Consider the following 14,870-nt stretch of genomic DNA (forward strand, 5'->3'; position numbering starts at 1 on the left):
TCCAAGAGGGAGCAGAGTGGGTCCCGGATCTCTGTAGACGTGAGATCCCTCCTTCTCTTCAGCTCAGGAACTGAAGAAGCTGGGGGTGTAGTCACTTTGCATTGCCAGAGCAATACAGCGGGCCTGTGGGATGACCTAGGAGCTGGCTCATCCCGGTGTCACGTCACGGTCGCGTGGCACCAGTGAGATGAATGCCCAGGCCATGTCCTGCCCTCCGTGTTGTGAGGGACCTGCCAAGGTGCTCGTGAAATGGGAGCAGGACTGAGACCTGGGAAGGTGTGTCTAAGGCTCCCTCATTTCGTTAAGATGATGGAGAACAGACATTTCTCTGCCCTTGTAGGATGATGCAGAGGTACGCTGGAGCTCTGTGCTTCCTTTCCCAGGTCCTCCTTCCAGCCTTCCGCTTTTGCAGTCATGGCAAAGAGAAAATCAGGCACTGGCTGGTGCTTCACTCTGCCCGTGCTGCTATCACAGTAACAAGCCTGCCTTCATTGCTGTTAATTTTCCAGCTTATCCTTATTAATCTGTGAGTTACCTATGGCTTTCTGTGTCCCCAAAAAGGTTTTCTTCAATTGAATGCGCCGGTGCTTTACGATCAGACGGAGATTTGGAGAGGGATATTTAATAAGCATCAAGATCCTTTTCTTCCTTTGCAGCATGTAGTGTTCCCGCCCCAGTAGGACTGGGTCAGGACGACCTGTCACAAGTCTTTCCTGAATGATGATAATAGGGGGAACAGTCTAGAGAATGGTGTCAAAAAGGCTACGAGCTTGTGTTTTCAATTGTTCAAGCAAGGACCTCCAGTTCCTGATGTCACCTTTGCGAATGATGGGTGGTGAGAATGGTAAAGCATCCCTCAGACCTCTTGAGCAGCAAAATGCGGGGTGGTGTTTGGCTACAGATACGTGGGGAGAGCCAGCTGCAGCCTCTGCTCACAGCTGGTAATTTTGCACGTCCTGGACCCCACTTTGGGTAATCGGTGGGGGGATCTGTAACCACAACCATCCCTCGGCACCACGCTTCATGTGCCTGTGTAGGGAAGCCTTTCCTTTGCCTTTTACTTCCGTTGGCGTATGTTTTAATTAGTAAATGCCATTCCTTTTTCAGTCAGCAATAAATGGAAGAACCCTGGCCTGGGTGTCCTTAATGAGGCCACGGTACGTTAGGCATGAAATGTGCACCGTGCTTTGCAGTGGGGAAATGGGGCCAAATTCCTACCAACGCTTCAGATGACTTCCTCCATCAGCTGGGCAAGCTCTCGCTTCAGGGCGGTCCGGCGTGCTTTGTGGTTTGCTCTGTCACACCAGTACGAAGGCTGCTGTGGAGCCTTGTCACTCTAATGGTTACAAGACATCTTCTCACTCCCAATTTAACCCCATTTGCTCTTATGCCAACATTGTTCATTAGCTTAAATAGCTCTTCATCCTTCCTGCCCTTTGTGCTGCTGATGTGTTTACAGCTAGCAACCGTCCTCCCGCCGAGCCTTCTCCTCGCCCAGCAGGAAGAGACCCAGCTCTGTGCTGGACCATTAACTTCAGAACGATGCACATGTGCATTGCTGTCACCGTTGGCCAAGGAGAGGCCAGGTACAAGCCCAAAGAAGAGAGAAGGCAAGAACATCCAGGTTTTGGTGCTAGCCAGCTCTGTTGTATTGGCAGAGCTGGAAGAGGTTCAGAAGAGGCGGGTGTCCATCCCCTTGTCCTGAGATTGGAGGGGATGGAGGGGCTGAGGCTGGCAGGAGGGCAGAGACAGGCCAGGAGAGATTTGGGACAGCGAGCAGCGGACTGCGTTCTCCTGAGCAGTGAAGCGGTGGCTCTTGAGTTGCTTACAGGCAGTCCCAGGGTATGTCATGTAGCAGTCATCAGGGCTTCTGGGGTATCCCAGCCCCTGATGGGACATCCCAGGGACAGCGAGAATGGCTGAGTACCACTGGTCACCCTGGCGCTGCACTTCTCAGAGGCTGCGCCCTTTGGCGATTCAGGATGTTGGCCTGTGGGGTGTAGGGTCCAGAAGCATGTTTGTTAACCCCCTGTTAACCCTATATTGAATCCCATAGGCTGGCTTCAAAAGCAATGTTTTCCTGGTGGACACCTTGTTGCCATCTGATGGTTTCAAGAGGTGGAGAGCTCAGCTCTTTGCCCTGCATCACTCTGACCCCCCCAGATGAAAACCCTCTTTCCTAAAACTGCCTTAGGTGCAAGTTTGTCAAAATAGGTTTGATCTGAAAATCGCTTTTGCTTTAATTCTGGAGAGGATACACTGTTCAGTCCCAAACACAAGAAACTTAACTTTTCCATTAACAAAAGCAGAGCCTGTTCCCTAGCCCTGTGACGCCAGGAGCTGAAGGTGCTAGAACAGAATCTAAAAAAAAAAAACAAAACGCTATTAAAAAAAGCTCTTAAACCTGATGATACATGAAAAGAAGCCCTGAATTGGTAGCTGTGCAGGTCTTTGCCTTTAGGTCTTTAGAAGCCAGGCAGGAACAGGACCAAGCCACAAGGAATAGCCCCAATTCACTAAGTTTCTCCCCAAAAGCCATTCCACTGTACCTCAAGGGAGCTCAGTGGTTCTGGATTCCCAAAGCTTTGATGCTGTCTGGCTCCCCTTCTGTTAGAGGTCTTGGTATTTTGAGAGACTGGAGGCAGCACCTCTGCTAGAGTAACCTGTCTTTCCTCCCCAGCAGCAAGCGATAGTTCTGATGTCCTCCTCATGGGCTTGTGTTTTAAGTTTCTTCACTTTAAATGTTTTAACACAGAGCACCGTTTGCCAGCCTCTGTCACACAGAGAGCAGTGCAGGGCGGTCCAGCGCCTGATGGGGATGCACCCTAATGGGGTGACCACCATGCGTTAAAGCCAGCCTTGCTTGGGAAGGAGAACGAAAGCAAGCTCTTCAGCTCTTACGCTTGTAGCCCGTCGACAGCGGACCATGCACTATGCTCTGACCTCTCCCAACCGCTGCGTCACGGAGACAGGGTAGTGCCGGTGCTCGCTTCATCACCATCTCTTCCTCTGAAGCTGATGGCCCATCACAGACTTCTCATTGTCACCGGGAGCGATGCAAGAGTCAGGCCTTAAACAGTACTGGGAAACCACTTAAGGATGGATTGGATTCCTTCCTGCCTGTGGGTTTAATGCTGCTTAAAGGTGCATTCAGTTCGGGATGGTAATTACAGCGCTCTGCTCTCCAGAGTGTCAGGTTTTTATATTCATCTTCCCTTAAGCAGATGCAATCCCGCCAAAGCTGTTGTGAGGATCTAATTAATCGAACGCTAGCAAGCACAAAAACTAAGTGAGAGGATGGAAATGTGATAAAAACAAAGCCAAGCCCTCGCATCTTTTTGTTACTGCATTTACTTACTGCATTTGCTGCCCATTCCCCTTTGAATGGGAGGCAGCCACTCAGAACAGCAGTGATGTGGGAGGTAGTGTTATAAAATGGGCAATATTTCTCATCATTTGTGTTTTATTTGTTTGGATCAAAGGAGAAAGCAAAATTCAATTTCTAAAAGTGGGGGGGGAAGCTTCCTTTAATGTTTTCAGTGATTTAACCACAGAAATTTGTCTTGGCTCTTGAGCATAGAAAGTAACTTCTCTTTGATTTTCAGGATTTTGTCTGTCTTTCTCTTCTCTGCTCTTCTCTCCGTGCCCCTTTTTTCAGTAGGAAGAATGAGGGAGAAAAGAGGGGCAAGCATCTTGGTAAATCAATGCATGGAGAAGTCAGGAAACGTCAGAGTGTGTTGGGGAAAACTTTCAGCTTTAGTTTTTCTGTCTGGAATTTTTCTTGGGAAGTTCTTACCTCCTTCCTCTTCCTTTCCGGCGCTGTATTGGCAAGGGGGGGTGATGGGGTAGTAGCTGCTTGAAAAACGTGTTAGTAGGAAGTGAAAATCGATGTTGACTTGAATTTGGGGCAGCATGCAAACGATGGCAAGATAGATGGCTTTGTTACAGCCTGATGCTTTTGTCTGGACAAGGGACACAACGGGGCCGGTGAAGTGCCTTTATGTTCACTGCATCAAAGCTACCGATGCTTCGGTGGGAACTGCGATGTGCTGGGTACTCAGCATGGCTTTGAGTTTTCCAGATTTGGGGAGAGGCTGTGCACCTCCAGCACCTCGTTGATGTATCCAGGGCCATTTTTTAAAGACATTAGTTTTTAATGTCTTTTAACTCAGCCCACGGTGGCCGTGTCTTGCTGCTTGCTTTCTTCTGCTGGTTGCACTGTTTTCTCACTGTCCTGGCAGCGGTGGCCGGTCTGTTCTCTACTCCTTTTCTCCCTCTCTCCTTTCCTCTAGATTCATGAGCTCAACAAACGCATGTCCGCAATCGAACGCATGCTGAATCGCTTGGAGGAAAAAATCCTGGTGCGCTCTGACGAGGTAACTGGGCAAAGCCGGGGCACACTCTGCAGGGAGAGAGCGTGGGCTGTGCCGGTCCCTTCCCCTTGTCATTGGAGGGGCTGCTCTGAAACAGCCAGCATTGCAGGGAGAAAGCCAGATAGACAAAATGACTCAGGTTGTTCGATTTTAATCCTCTGGTTTGGCCTTGGAGGCTCTTCTCCAGTTCCAGGTGATGGAGTGCCTTAGAAAACATTGCATGGCAGGACAGAAACCAAAGTTAATTTAACCCATGGCATCTAGGCCCCCGTGCAAGCTAGTGCCTTCCTTGCCCCTTCTGCACAAGGAAAATTGGGTTTCAGGTTGATACTCTATGAAATGCTAATTTCGGGAGTATTAAGTGGGTTCGGTACATCCGCAGAGCTGTGACAGCTCATTTGAAATCATGGGAGACTCAATTAGTACATATGAGGAAGTCACCTGGTTATTCTGTGTATGAGATCGGAGTCAAGAAGGAATTCTGTATCTCTTCCGAGCTGCCCTTGTCTTACCATGCCATCAAGCTTGGAAGAAAACAGCTAAATTAAGTTAAAGCTGGGCAGCAATGTAGAATCTGTGAATACTTAGGTCGCTTAATATTGATTTGGGGTTTCTAATTTTAGACTATGTACTCTTCTTTTCCTTCGTGTGAACCCATCACCGTGAGCTGCTCTGGTGGCTGATGGCTCGGTAGAATGGACAGTGATACTTACAGAGAAGTCCCCTGGGCATAGATGAAACAATGCAATTTCTTCTTTTATTCTAAAATTTGTAATGGGGATGGCCATGTTTGTAATCATTCAGTGTTTCTGTCAGTAAATCTGACCAAGGGAGTCGGAGATGTGCACGGTTGCAGGTTCCCATGCTTTATTCCCATGTCTAGGGCAGATCAGAGTAGAGGCAACGGGTCCAAACTGCTGCGGGACAGGTTGAGGTTAACTATCAAGCAAAGCTTTCTAGCAGAAAGGAGAGCAGAGCCCTGGAATAGGTTGCCTGGGAGAAAGATTGCCTGCTGCGGATGCCGTTGTTCAAGGTTGTTACGGACAGCTTAGACAAAAACCCACCAGGTATAACACAGATAATTGTATTCCCATCTTAACGCAAAGGACAGCGAGTTCAGTAACATCTGGAGATCCCTTCCAGCGCCTGGGAGTTTAATAGGATTCTTCTCCAGGTACCATGAATTGCACCTATAATAACAGGGCCAGGTGGAAATATGCCATCTGTCCGACAGGAAAATTTGCTGCGTGTTTTCTCATTGCAAATAAGCCTACCTAAAGGCTCCAAAAGCTGCCTCGGGGAGCAGTGGTTCACGTGGCTGCTTCCTTCACCCTGGTGGACTCTGCCTTTGGGGTGCTGTGATCTCTGCCCTCGGAGCCACCAGCCACACGGTGGTTCCTAATGAAAATGAGGTGATTTTTGGCCCCAAATCCCCCATGCACACCTTTTTAAGGGGGGAAAAAGGCCATTTTCCACAGGAAAAAACAAGCAAGTTCTGGGGGGGGGGCAGGAAATGGGAATGGGGTTCTTTAGATCAAGGGTTTGTGTTCCTCAGCGTGGAGCTGGAGCGCAGCTCGCTGGGCTCTGCTGCTCCCCTTGTGAAAATGGGTGCGGAGAAGGGGCTCGAAGTCCCCTTTGCAAAGTCCATCTGTGGTCGCGCTCCTCGAGCTCCTCTGCTAGCCAGTTTGGTGAGTGTGTCTGGACCTGGGCATGCCCCATTGTCCACCACACGAGACTCTTACGTGACTCCCCTCTTCTGCTCCTTCAGTCTCCGGCCCCAGAGTCCCAACTTGATCCCGATGCCGAGGAGCAGGAGTTGAAGAGGAAGCTGGAGGAGTTAGCCAGCAACATCAGCGACAAAGAAGTCTCTTCTGAAGAAGAGGAGCATGAAGAAAAGAAGAGAGTAAAGAAACCAGAGACGAGTTTCTCCAGTGATGACATGGCCAGAGATGCTCGAAAGGTAATCTGTGTCCTCCCATCCATATCGTTCTAGGCTCCATCTGCGGTTCCTTCTGCCCTAGGTGGTTTATGGCTTACACCGTGATAATGTGACTCTTCTTCTGTCCCACACCTCCACCTCGATGCCTCCCAGGGCTGTGGTGTGTCTGACTTAGCTGCCTGCTTTAACAGAGTGTCAAGGGATAGGGAAGTCCCAGGGTGTTGGATCTGGACCTTTCTCCTTGTAGGCTCTCCCAATCTCATCCAAGAGTCAAAAGTAAAGTCTCTTAGAGGTCTTGCAGGCTGCTGCCTGTCATGAAAAGGTACACAACCTCCACATCTATTTAGAAGAGTTGTCTCAGGATCAGGATGTCATTATGGAGAAGAGAGTCCTGGGGTGGGAGAAGAGCTCGGTGATGATTTAGTACTGGCAGCCTTTGTCAGGCACCTGCTACAGCCTGAAATGTCTCTTCCAGACCTGTCAGTGCTCCTGAGTCCCAAAATCCCTGGTCCTGCTTCCACTCTACTAGGTCAGCATCTCCGGTACTTACAGCACTGTGCTGGCTCCTGTCCCTTACTCAGTGGTGGGTGATACGTGGGGACACGGGTCAGGGAGAGCAGGAGGGATCACAGCATGTATGAAGCACCGTTCCCACCACCCCAGAGGGCCCCTCACCCCCACGGCTCTGATTTATCCCTCTGCCTGTTGAGTGCATTTCGGAGATCTGCTTTTCCCCCACGTATCCCCGCGGCAGGGCTGGAGAGGCGTCCGTTTGCGTGCAGCCTCGCAGGGGAGAATCGCTTCCCTGGCTGGAGAGCGAGAGCAGACAGAGGTGCTGGACCGCTTCCCCCTCGCCTCGCCCGGCAGGCGGTAGGGCTGGGTGACAGCGTTGGGGACGAGCAACCGATGACAGCCCAGGTGACTCGGAAAGAAAGGGAGATTCTTGTGCGTCTCCACTTGCGCAGAGCCTCCCGAGGTGGTCCATTAGCACAAAATGGAGAGGTCAGCGTTCCTTGTTGGGTCTCTAATGGCTTATTTGTTCATCCCTTCCCTTCTGCCTTGGCGGTGGATGGGGTACATGCGTGCTTGCTCTGACACATCTGTCGCCGCGAGCGCGGCAAAGGAAGCGAGCAGGGGCCGCGCTGCCCCTCTCCTCTCCTGCAAAGCTCCTTTCATCTGAGGTTGTGGAGACTTTCACGGTGCCAGGAGGCCTCTCTTAACGTGCTTTTGTTCCTCAGCCTCGCAAGGCAAAACCTGGCTGCTGCTGGGCTTGGAGAGCGTGGCTGCGTGTACGCACGTGGTGCATTTAGTGAGTCTGTCTCAGGTATGAGTCTCTGCACGGCTCTACGTAAAATCTCAGGACTAGAGCAAGTGACTGTTCGCAGAACAGCTTCCTTCACGGGTTTGGGTACCATTTGCTGTGTTTTTACCAACACTGGATCAGCAGTGCGCTGCATTCTTACCGACAGCCTGCTTTACTGCCTCCTTTTTCCTAGAAGCTGCTTTTAGATGATTGCTGCAGCTAGACTTCACTAGCACTCATCGGTTGAACGATGTGCATCTTCTTAGTAACCATTTCCAGTTAATTGCAGCACAGGGGATAAGTGGTAACTCACCAAGGCAAGGTAACTTAATTCCTGTGTGAGCTACTGATCTGCAGCAGACAGAGGCTCAACCCCGGATCTGTGCTCAGGAATAGGGAGATGTTAGCGGGATACCAATGTAAGCTGCTTCGTTCTTGTAAAATGAAGCCCAGATTCTCCAGATTTGCTACTTTCTTTGACCAAAACCCAGCTTTGAAGCAGGGAGGATGCAGGCACGGTTGTTGTCTCTCGCTGGAGTCGTGCAGGCAGGTAACACAGGAGCTATATGACAGCTCCTAAGCCAAGAGAGACCCAGCTGGGTTGCAACAGCTCAAGCAGAACCAAATCTGCAAAGTGAAACAAAATTCAGCTTTTTGCTTCGTGGTAACGCTCAAACACCTTCGTGCAGTATTGAGTTAGAAAAGCCTGCAGTGATGTAGCTGGACCAGCCTTGGTTAAAGGCTATGTCAGTATGGATTTTTTTTTTTAAACAGCAACTTTCCTTATGCTTATACCAGATCCAGGCTTGGATTTTGCATGATTCTGAGTTTGGTTTTATGCGAGTCCCCTCTCCAGTCAGGAGGAAGTCTTCTAACTGCAGAACACTGCGATGAAAGCAGACGCTCCTAATGGAAAATGTGGAAAAACTCTGCTGTACCATGAAGGCACCATAAAATAATAAAAATATCAGCTGGGCTGAGTTAGCTGGTTCTCTGCAGCACGGCTCACCTGGAAATATGTGCAGTTGTAAACACAACTGTTTGTCTTTGCCACCAGTGCATATATCACCCCCATCTCCTTGGTTTCTAGGGAATTATCAGTTGGGAGAGAGATGATGAGTTTCTTCAGCCTATTTTTACATGTGCTTAGTGCCTTATCAAGCGAAGGGCAGCACTTACGGCGTTATTGCCATCAGCGCTCCTTGGGGTGGGGAGGACATTAGTCCCAAGTTCTGGCAGCGCGGCAATACAATCATTTTATGGGGTGGGGGGGTTTTTTTGGTTGGGGTTGGTTTTTTTTTTTTTTTTTTCTTTTGCCCCAAACTTAAGGCATTATTTGCATCCATGCCCAAGGCCTGCTGAAGTGTAAAGCAATATGCTGCAATTAGATCTTAACTGCTGAGTAACTGAGTGGCCTTCAGGTGGCCAGGTGCTGCTGCTGTCAGAGAGCTCTGGTGGCACCGCTTCCAGCGAGCGACACATCCCTTGATAACCTCTTTTCCAAGCCTTTTGAGATGACTTCTTTTGTCACAGCCATCCTCCAGAAAGCACAGGCTGAGATCAAAGCTCTGCTTTAGCCACGCATCCATCTCCGGTGGAGAGCCCTTCAGGAACAGCGTAAGCCCTTTAATTATCGCTTCTCCATCTTTCTACAGCTCCTGAAGGTCTGATGCCCCTTTCACCCCTGACTTGCGCTGTTTTGTACACCGCATTAAAGTAATGTCCTTATTTTTTTCCCCCCTCCCACCCTCCGCTTTGGCTGTGCCGGGTGTTCGCAGAGGTCGTCGGCTCAGGCTTTGAGCGAAATCACGGCCAAAGTACTGAGAGCCATAAACGCCACGGAGAAAGCGGTGTGTGAGTCGTTGCATGGAGAGAGCCAGTGCAACGGCGGCTGTGCCCTCCCCGCGGGGCAGCTTCCCAGCCTGGGAGATGGGAAAGAGGTGGCCGAAGCATACCGTGAGCTTGAAGAAAACGTAAGGTTCACGAGAGCTTTCTGCAAGCAGGGAGGGCGTCGAGGGGGTGGGAATACAGAGGAACCACCCCAAAATTTCTTGTTAGTGGGTAGGTCAGCATTAAAAGGATGGGCACCACAGAGGGATTACGGAGTCCAATCTTGTCCGACGGTGGCCAGGGCTGTCTTACGAGGGAGGTGGCACAACAGCAAGTGCAGATGCTCTGTCTTGTGGCTTCCTTTGCCTCGGTTCCTGGTTCCCCCTGGGTGAGTGCCAGGGAGAGAGGACGAGCGCCGTCCCCAGCTTGCTGTAGCATCGCTTTGCTGGACTTCGGCGCTCCTGTGCTCCAGCTGCAGCAATAGCTTTCGTCCCGCTTCTCTTTGATTCCTCCCCAGCGCTGCGTTTCATCAAGGCTTTTACGAACGAGGATAGCATGACCTGTCTGTTCGCTAAGGCTGACTTGTGCCTGGGGCCGACGGGCTCGTGCAGGTGATAAGTTTACATCTAGAGTATAATCCCCTGCTAGGTTAGTGTGACACTGTGAAGCACCGACAATTTTTTTTTTTACCTACTGTAAACCCGTATGAATCGATTCCCCGTGGGAAATGGATTGCATCCGCAGTGCCATTTACCAAGCTCCAAAGAAACAGTTCAAAGATGGGGCGAAGAGTCGCATCTCCATCTGGGTGGTCGGGTTTCGCTGTCAGGAGCGTCCTGCAATGGGGAGCGGGGTTTTATAACACACTCCGTGGCTCGCCTCTCATCGGGGGAAAGTTATACAGAAAAGCAGGGAGCTGCTGGGAGCAGAGTGTGCTCAGAAACTGCACCAGCCGGCTGGTTTCTGGCCAAATGCAGCATCCCAGGGGCAGAGGGGTGCCTGCACGAAGGTTTGGAGGTTCCCCCTCTCCCAGGAGAGGGGATAGGGCTGGGAAGGATGTGAACTTTGAGCTTAGCACCGCTGCCGTCAGCGGCGGGGCAGGGGTGAAGCGGTGGGTAGACGATGGCCCCAGAAGGTGTGCGCTCATCCTGCCCTGCCGTTCCCTCGAGGGCCCCGGCTGAGTCACGGGCTGGCTCACCGCCCCGCTCTGAGGGATGCCACCCACCTCGGAGGGCACTGGGGGAGTTTGATGGCCCGATGACAGCTTGTGTCCCTGTGACTCACAGGTTGAGCGGCTTCACGGATAGCACCCGCCAACATTTGCCATCTGTTATGGCCTCAGGGTTTGCACTGGGATGGGTGGGACCTACGGGACGTGGGGCGCGTTGCTGTGATTCAGGCGGATGCTCGGTGCTTCAGTGCATGCAGGGGGCTCGTGCCAGGCAGTTGGGTGCAATACCCAGCCCAGGAAAAGCGGAGAGGGCTGGAGGAGCAGGAATTGCATTAGCAGTACCAAGATTTTGGGATCGGTCAGCAAAACAGTGGCCACAACCCATCTGATCATCATACGTGATTGCATACTGACATATTAATGTTTCCTAAATTGCCTTGTTTGGATTTGCATCCTTGTAGTAGCCAAGGAGGAGGCAAGTGACAGTAAAACCAGTGGTTTTATTGGGATAGGTCCTTTTACCCTTCTTATCTAGACAGCAAAGGTAGCACGTTGCTTCCTGTAGCCACCGTGCATCCCCAGTCAGCACTCCCATGTTCACCCCACTGCTGCACTGGGCTCTGTTCGCGCACGAGAGCGCTGGGGCTCTCGGCCGGGATCATTCCTGCGTGTCCAGAGCAGTTCCTGGGCAAAGCTGCCTTTTGCAGGGGTCGGGTTGGTTAACTGCCCGGGGCCAGACGCCCAAATCCTGACCCTACTCCCAGGCAACCCAGCAGCAGAGAAACCCCTAAAAAAGACTGAGCGGATTTGGAAAGTCTGTCTGTCTCCTTCCTAGCTTGCTGCCACCACGGGACGTGGCAGCCTGCACTTATTTGCAGGTACCTGCCTCCCCTCTGAGCACATGGCATAAAGATGCTGATGCTTCTCGAGCAGGTCACCGAGTTTTGGTCCTTCCTGTGTTCCCATTGAGCCTTTTACCACTTCGCCCTGTTGGTAATTGCTCTTGAAAAGCCCGGGGAAGGGAGGAAATGAGATGAAAAGCCCTGCCAGAGCTGACTGGTACTGTCTGTGCTGCAAGGCAAGAAGGCAGTCATAAAATAGTGGCAGGAGCTGTTGTGTCTGGGGCTGCGGTCACACCAGGAGAGGAGGACTCCAGGGAAGTTAATTCTGCAATATGGGTTTTTTGTTTGTTTTTTTTTTTTTTTTTCTTGCATTTCAGGTGTACCTGACTGCTGGGAAGACCTACCAGCTTGAGAAGACCCTGAAGGAGCTTGAGGAAGGGGCTCAGCACAGCGGCACTACTGACTCGGAGCTGTCGGAGCTGGAGGACAAAGTGGCCTCGGCAGCCGCTCAGGTGCAGCAGGCAGAGAGCGAGGTGAGGGCTTGGCTCCGAGAGCTGCTTTGCCCGGCCAGTGACAGCAAACGAAGCTGGTGATGGATCCTCCGGCCACCATCTGTATGGTTTTTTTTTTCCCCTCCCTCTACAGATATCGGACATCGAATCTCGAATTGCGGCTCTGTCCGCTGCAGGGCTGACAGTGAAGTCGGTGGAAAAGGCGAGGAAGAAGTCAAGCGAGCAGGTGAGCGTGGAGGATGGTGGGTGTGAGAGGTCCCAGCCCTGAGATGTTCATGCTCCCCCGGGTTGTTGCTGCCGCCCCTGTTTTGCTGAGCTGTGCCCAGCTCCCTCCCTGCTGCCTGGTACCCTGCCCCGAGGCTCCGAGAGTGGATGTCTCACTGAGGATGGGGGACAACGCTGATTCCTTACGTGCATCAAGGGAGGATTTTGTATCTGGGGACTGGCGCTCTTCCCGAGGCTGCAGAGAGGGCACGCAGGGCTGCTGCATGCACCACAGCCTGCACTCAACCCCTGTACTTCCATACTGATTTTTATAATGGCATCCACCAGGCAGAGCTGCTGCCGTGGCAGGGCGCTGCCTCTTTTGCTCACCTTAGGATCAGCTCAGGCTAAACAAAAGAGGTGAAAACGCAAAGAAAGGCAGACCGAGTTGTCTGCCTCCTCTGCACCCCCAGAGAAAAATCTGCCCTTCCTCTGCCCGCAGGCTGCCTGCCTCTACTCTCCCGGTCCCACCAGCAGCAGTCCAGGGGAGTCTTTGGATGACATTAAAGTGAGTACATGTTTAATCTGTGCCAGCTAGTGCACGTGGCACGGCGTTAAGCCTGGGAACAACCAGGGACTCCAGGGAGCTGCTTTCAAAGTGGTGGCCTCGGAGGGGACCTCTGTCCTCCCGTCCCTTTCCCCACGGCATGCTGCTCCCCTTCTCTTGCAGGCAATGCCCGGACTGCAGGGGTTCAGGAGGAAGTTCAATAGTCCCCTCGAAATCACCGGTAAGGACTGTGGCTCTGCCTGTGGGAGGTGGGGACCTGTGGGTGGATGGGCTGGGCTTTGGGGGGGATGCTCGGTCATCTCTCTCTGCGTCCAGTGTGTGTCTGCATCCCGTTCCCTGTGCTCGCAGCCTCCTGTTAGGACAGCCACAGGGGAAACTTGTGGTGGATAACTTAGAAAGGAGGAGGCAACTGGCAGGATCGGGGACAGTGATGGGAGAGCGGAGGTCAGGCTGAGTTGGGTCAGTCCTCCAAGAACCAGGTCTTTCTCTGCAGCCTGGGCTCCTGCCACCCCAGAGTCCAGGGAGACATCTGTGTTACTTCATTTGTGGCATCCCTCTGGACTCAAAGCCTCACCTAACCCCATCATTTCTTCCTGTAGCAATTAATTCCTTGCTTGGTCGTCTTGGGGAAGGTATCCTTGACACCACTGCCCACCTGCCTCAGCCACTGGTCTCTGGTGGGGGGCAAGAGGCCCTCCACAGCCCAGCTATGACAAACAGCAGCTTGGGAGTGCTTCAAAGTAGATGGTGACCTGAAACTTGGCACAGCAGCTTGTATGGTAGGGGGCAATCACTGGAAACATTTCATCCTGACCGATATCAGCGAGACCCATTAGGAAATGACTTTTCTATTTCTCTCTTATCTCGCCTCATAAGCTTAAAGGCAGAAAGAATGGCTCTTCTTCCAGATAATGGAAGATGAAGGGAGGGAAGCGAGGAAAGATCATTTAATGCAGAGAAGGAATCGCGTTTCCCCTGTGCACGCAGACAATTAACAGTGCCGTTTCCCAAGCTGAGGCTGGTAGGTGGAAAGGTCCTTTCTCCTCGTGCTGAGGAGGAGTCATCTGCTCTCCTTCCTGCGAAGGGCAGGCAGATAAAGGCAGCCCGGGGGACGCGTCAGGCCCGCGAGGAGATAGAGGGATGAGCAATCGGGACGGACGTCACCAGGCGAGCCTAATCCCCTCTGCCTGGGCTGGGTGATGGGGCAACTCAGTCTCCTGACCACCCTCCCTGCAGGTCAATGACTTGCAAAGGTGGGCCTGCAAAGGTGCAGCTGGCAGAAGTTGGTGGCAGAGAAGAGGAGGTGACTGAGTAGGTCAAGAGAGTGTCGTAGGCTTGGGCGGTGAGAGCTCCTCACGGGCTGGGCTTTTGCCGTACCATGGAGGTTTCCAGAGCAGAAGTCTTGGCAGTTGACCACTGGCAGGCTGACCCAGCTTGCACGGCGCTCTGGAAACCCGAGTAGCAGCAGCTTTTGCCTCCCTGTTGTCAAAGGGCTTCTCACCACCCTCCTGGAGAGGGAAGTGCCGTGATGCATCCAAAACCACAGCCAGCGGGGATAGTAAAACCAAAGTGACTTGGTGGGTAACTGAAACCTCTAGTGAGGTGGATGAGGACCTGCTGCCCATCTCTCTTCTTTCACTACAGGTCCTGACGACTCCTTTGACCGCAACTCTGTTTACCGTGGCTCCCTGACACAGAGAAACCCCAACGGGAAGAACAGGAGAGTGGAGAGGCTCTTTGCGGTACGAGCCCAGCCACACAGGAGGCTTGCTGACCTGGGCTCCACGTGGGACCTGCCTCCCTGGGCTTGCGCAGAGGGACCTGTCCCTCCCCATGCTCTCCTTGAGCTGGTGGAGCACCCAGCTCTCGGCACTGGTCTCGCCATGCTGGCCGGTGAGGGCAGGCATGCCTGGGCATCACCCCCTGAGGTCTGGGATGTCATAAGCCCCAGGGTGGGGGGACCAAACGAGATGTGCATCTTTGAATTCCCGCTGCCTGCGTGGCCCATGGGATGGGGCAGGTCCTCGCTCCATGCTGTGGCAGCTGGAGGGGACAAGGAGCGCGCTGGCCTCGTCGCCTGGGGTGGCTCGGGGTGGCGTGGGCACGGCGGTGAGCTGAGGTTTCTCCC

At 52.5% G+C, this 14,870-nt stretch overlaps 1 protein-coding gene across 1 annotated transcript in view; it reads left to right on the top strand.

The window, feature by feature from the left end:
* Window positions 1-14,870, top strand: part of MLPH (melanophilin) — a 29,020-nt gene that overhangs the window by 12,041 nt on the left and 2,109 nt on the right. Inside the window, exons 9-16 of the mRNA XM_050900265.1 lie at window positions 4,293-4,376; window positions 6,142-6,333; window positions 9,394-9,588; window positions 11,836-11,991; window positions 12,104-12,196; window positions 12,677-12,742; window positions 12,905-12,962; window positions 14,387-14,484. Coding sequence (XP_050756222.1) covers window positions 4,293-4,376; window positions 6,142-6,333; window positions 9,394-9,588; window positions 11,836-11,991; window positions 12,104-12,196; window positions 12,677-12,742; window positions 12,905-12,962; window positions 14,387-14,484 — 942 coding nt within the window. The remainder of the gene's footprint in view (window positions 1-4,292; window positions 4,377-6,141; window positions 6,334-9,393; window positions 9,589-11,835; window positions 11,992-12,103; window positions 12,197-12,676; window positions 12,743-12,904; window positions 12,963-14,386; window positions 14,485-14,870) is intronic.

This window comes from Gymnogyps californianus, chromosome 7 (genome assembly GCF_018139145.2).
Source record: "Gymnogyps californianus isolate 813 chromosome 7, ASM1813914v2, whole genome shotgun sequence".
NCBI lineage: Eukaryota > Metazoa > Chordata > Aves > Accipitriformes > Cathartidae > Gymnogyps > Gymnogyps californianus.